Below are 5,150 nucleotides of genomic sequence, written 5' to 3'. Positions count from 1 at the left end.
CAGTTGACACACAGAAAATCACCATGAGAAAACTACAACAGCTATAACAATATAGCAGTTGTTCTCAAAATGGGGTGCATGCAGAACCCTAAAGCATATCAAACAGGGGGACATTGAAATGAAAACATTTTGTCCTCGGTATACAGTAGGCATAAGTCGTAAATTATGTAGGCCTACTTATTGCTTAGTTAAAACAAAAAAAACAAAAAAAAACAATAAATGAATGAATGAATGAATAAATAAATATACTATGTCAATAAATAAGTACAAAGCTGCTCTGTCTGTATTATATAAACATTAATACAGACACCATTCAAAAGGTATTTTAGCTGAGCAGAGTTGAGTTCACCAATATCCTCACCTTTCTGTGTTGTTGACTGCATCTCCAAACCCTGGCGTGTCGATGATGGTCAGGCACAGTTTGACCCCTTTCTCCTCGATGCTAACTGTGTGTCTGACAATGTTCACTGTCTGAGGGATCCGTTCTACAGCCACACACAAACACACACACACACACAGAGGCGAAAAACATTAGCCGGGGCTGAGCACTTACGATATTTGACAAATATTTGGTAAAAACGGTCCATGTGGATGCCTCACTATGTGTAGTGTGTCGTGTACACACAGAACATTTTAAAACCCATTATTCGCCACAGTCGCTGATTGGCGGCTCAATGGCCCGATATCATGGTGTGTCTGCTGTGTTCACACGGGCAGACGCAAAGCTACACAGTGTATTTGTAGCTGTTGTAGCTTTTGCAGCAGCTACAAGCGTCGGGGAGCTTGCTTCATATCTTCAAGTCGCTGGCTTCCATTGACAATGAATGGTATACTGCATTGTTGTGTCTGCCTGTGTGACCACAACATTACAGTATATCTAGGATCATACTGTATGCTTCAGGTACCCCTATATATATCCTGTTCTGTTCATACAGAGCAGACTAGAGTAGATGAGTTGATGCTGCCTCACCTTCAGCATTGGGAACCCTCCTGTCCTTATAGTGGTCTGTGAGGAACAGACTGTTGACCAGCGTAGATTTACCCAGGCCAGACTCTCCTAGAGAGAGAGAGAGAGAGAGAGAGAGAGAGAGAGAGAGAGAGACAGAGACAGAGACAGAGACAGAGACAGAGACAGAGAAATAAGATAATAATAATAATAATAGTAACACAACACAACCGAGGGGAATGCTTTCCCGACTGAACAGGCATCGCCCTATAGTTAGTAGACAACCAACTGAGATCACTCACCTACTACGATGACAGTGAACGTAAAGCCTTTCTTCACTGTCTTTCTATGTACTTGGTTGGGGAGCGTGGCAAAGCCAACATACTCCCTCTCCTGATCCTGCGTAGACACAGACAGACACAAGACAGTATGAGACTGAGACCCCTTTTCCACCGGTTGGTTCCCAATGGGAACCGGTTCAGTTCTTTGTGGTTTATAGTCCATGAGCCAGAGCTCCAAAATTGGAACGTTAATTATGAATTGAGTGGGCAAAACCATACCTATATGAGATTGTTATCACCATGAAACTTCGCCAGTTGATTACTTACACGAAGACAATGATTTATTGTATTACAATTTTTATTTTTTAAATATGCAAATGAGGCCTTATATAGGACAATATGCAAAATATAGAAAATATGAAAAAGCTACTACTGTGGAAGGGTTATCATATATTAATTTACTTATATTTATCCTATAAACTATTTAATATAGGTATAGTTTTGCCCACTCAATTCATAATTAACGTTCCAATTTTGGAGCTCTGGCTCATGGACTAAGAACCAAAAAGAACAGAACCGGTTCCCATTGGGAACCAACCGGTGTAAAAGGGGCCTGAGAGTAATGTTTGGAAAGAGTTAATTCACACACTAACTCACACACATAAAACTACCAAAACGAACCTCTTGGCAAAACAGCAGTATAACAGTTTTCAATATGAATATACTAAACACACTGCTTAGTAAAATGATTGTCATTGGCTGACTAAACATTGCAATAAGTACTGTACCGAATATAAGACTACTCTGATTTTTCATTTTCATTTTTCAAGACTCATTTGTGGAAAAATAACATTGAATGTCAAATAGTCTAGTCCTCGATTATAATACGACCCCGTTTTTTAGGATACAGTATTTCTAAACTGTATAAAAAACGTCTTATATATTCAGGCCAATAGGGTATGTTGCTGTGTAATCCATAGCATCAGACGATGTTTATTCACATCATACACCCGACACAAAGGTTAATTAACGTGTATCTTCCCTGTTAATACATAAGACTCATGCAGCTTGATGAATACATAATCTCTTGCATAATTATGCCCAATTTACAAAATATTTTGTACGTCGTACAAAATATGATCTACAAGCTCACAATGCGTCGCATTGTATTGTGTTATGAGCTTGTAGCTTGTTGAAAAAGTAGGCTAAGTTAATATAAACAAGTATACATTTGAAAGTATTTTTTAAAGTGTACAGTAATTAAGAATAATCGTTTTGACTAAATAAACGATATACAAATAACGAAAACAATGAGGAAAACCAACACACCTCCGGGGAGTCATAAGGGTCAAAGTGTCCCCAGGCCCAGGGGCTGCGTGGCCGCGAGGAGGAGCTGAGTGTGGAGTCTGGGGAGCTCTGAGACATCAGCTGCCTCTTCAGCGACAGGGAGGGCTGGAACTCTGCGTCCAGCAGGGGTCCGCTTTGTCTGTGAGGGGCCGTCGGGGAGCCAGGCACGGTGCAGGAGGCAGGGAGGTGGGCGAGTGGGGGCTGGAACTCTGCGTCCAGCAGGGGTCCGCTTTGTCTGTGAGGGGCAGTCGGGGAGCCCGGCAGGGTGCAGGAGGCAGGGAGGTGGGCGAGTCGGGACCGCCCAAGGTGGCTGGGCAGTCGCCCCAAACTTCCAGTTCTCACGGTTTCATGGCGGACATGATCCGGCGCCTCGTAGGCCGCAGCGGGTAACTGCTCCGAGGGCTGGGGGGCGGGTGGCAGGTCCCTCATGGTGTAGGGAAGTTCTGTGTCTGCAGGGTCCTCGTAGGGTTGCTGCTCCGAGGGCTGGGGGGCGGGCGGCAGGTCCCTCATGGTGTAGGGAAGTTCTGTGTCTGCAGGGTCCTCGTAGGGATGCTGCTCCGAGGGCTGGGGGGCGGGCGGCAGGTCCCTCATGGTGTAGGGAAGTTCTGTGTCTGTAGGGTCCTCGTAGGGTTGCTGCTCCGAGGGCTGGGGGGAGGGCGGCAGGTCCCTCATGGTGTAGGGAAGTTCTGTGTCTGTAGGGTCCTCGTAGGGTTGCTGCTCCGAGGGCTGGGGGGCGGGCGGCAGGTCCCTCATGGTGTAGGGAAGTTCTGTGTCTGCAGCGTCCTCGTAGGGTTGCTGCTCCGAGGGCTGGGGGGCGGGCGGCAGGTCCCTCATGGTGTAAGGGAGTTCTGTGTCTTCAGGGTCCTCGTAGGGTTGCTGCTCCGAGGGCTGGGGGGCGGGCGGCAGGTCCCTAGTGGTGTAAGGAAGTTCTGTGTCTTCAGGGTCCTCGTAGGGTTGCTGCTCCGAGGGCTGGGGGGCGGGCGGCAGGTCCCTCATGGTGTAAGGAAGTTCTGTGTCTTCAGGGTCCTCGTAGGGTTGCTGCTCTGAGGGCTGGGGGGCGGGCGGCAGGTCCCTCATGTAAGGAAGTTCTGTGTCTGCAGGATCGTCGTAGGGTTGCTGCTCCGAGGGCTGGGGGGCGGGCGGCAGGTCCCTCATGGCGTAGGAAAATTCTGTGTCTTCAGGGTCCTCGATGGACAGACTGGACAACTGAGACAGGACCACAATGAAGGAGGTAATGCATGTGTTAGGCAGTTCTGGTTTTAGCACAATGATTTATTTTAAAGGTATATTCAGTGATTTCACTTAATTCAAATATCACTTATTTTTTTGTTTTGTTGTGATAATCCTCCCTACTATAGAGTGTGCTGACCATATAAGGAGTTCCTCCCTGTCCCCAGTTAACCCCTGGGGGTCAAAAAACCTTAGGTTTCATTTTTTACTCTCTATCCTGATTGGACGAAAGGCTTAGGTCCCAGCCAAAAACGAAACCTAAGGTTTTTTGAGTGAAATCACTGAATATACCTTTAAGAGTCTGTGTTCACTCACTTACTAGTTTTAATTTACTATAAACAAATAAGTCTCGTTGTATGGTTATAATTCACTCTCTAACCATAACTGTATCAAATCAACTATCAAATGATTCCCGAGCGCGGCACGGCTGCAGCTCAAATGCGGAGAACAAATTTCACTGCGGTAACGTGTGTGACAAATCGTACGATTTTGACTATAACAATTATATCTAAAACATTAACTATAACTACGTCTATTTGAGCTATTTTGAAATAGTGTTAAGTGGTTAACTGCTGAACCGCTTACATAAACGGGGGGATGCTCCCCCTCAATCACGTAACAGTGCCATCGTTAGCCACTGACATGGCCCTTGGAAACGTCCAAACTTGTCATTAGATTCCAGTGTGACACACTACTATACTGGGTGAGTCTACACAACAACATGCAGTTGCAGTAGAGATGTTGGCCACACACACACACACACACACACACACACACACACACACACACACACACACACACACACACACACACACCTCCTATTAAAGGAGGTATATAGACTATACAGCTGATTCTAGCCCAATATAGTTTAATTATAGGGTTCCTCTGTTTCGGTCTTGTAAAGAGCAGTGGGGTCTGTCCGTCAGTCTGTCACTGTGTCTGTCTGTCTGTCTGTCTGTCTGTCTGTCTGTCTGTCTGTCTGTCTGTCTGTCTGTCTGTCTGTCTGTCCGTCTGTCTGTCAGTCAGTCTGATCAACACTTGTCATCCACCTGTCAGATTACCCACAAAGCTTTGCAGCAGGCTTAGTTTAGCTTCTTATGGTTTAACACACAGACACACACACAGGCTATAATATGGCCTACCTTCTCTGAGCAGGTTGTGGTGTAGAGATGACAGGGGAAGAAGGGAGGTAGTTGTAGACAGTAGCATTGTTATTATTTTATAATTGTTGATGCTTCTGTTATTGTTGCTACATATGTTGAGGAACATATATAATCATGTTGCTCTTGTGTAGCTTCCATAGTTTCTCCTATATGAGATATAATACACATAAGACATTTTGGATC

The 5,150-nt window shown here is 45.5% G+C and overlaps 1 protein-coding gene across 1 annotated transcript in view; it reads right to left on the bottom strand.

The window, feature by feature from the left end:
- Positions 1 to 2,726, bottom strand: part of LOC310863961 (septin-4-like) — an 8,173-nt gene extending 5,447 nt beyond the window's left edge. The window contains exons 1-4 of the mRNA XM_083772495.1: positions 2,557 to 2,726; positions 1,249 to 1,345; positions 971 to 1,057; positions 362 to 485 (exon numbers count right to left, since the gene is read on the bottom strand). Coding sequence (XP_083628621.1) covers positions 362 to 485; positions 971 to 1,057; positions 1,249 to 1,345; positions 2,557 to 2,652 — 404 coding nt within the window. The 5' untranslated portion in view covers positions 2,653 to 2,726. The remainder of the gene's footprint in view (positions 1 to 361; positions 486 to 970; positions 1,058 to 1,248; positions 1,346 to 2,556) is intronic.
- Between the last annotated feature and the right edge of the window lie 2,424 nt (positions 2,727 to 5,150).

Source organism: Protomyctophum parallelum, assembly GCF_964188405.1.
Source record: "Protomyctophum parallelum genome assembly, chromosome: 1".
NCBI classification, from domain to species: Eukaryota; Metazoa; Chordata; class Actinopteri; order Myctophiformes; family Myctophidae; genus Protomyctophum; species Protomyctophum parallelum.
Note: the sequence above shows the minus strand (reverse complement) of the source record. Positions and strands in the feature narration are given on the sequence as shown.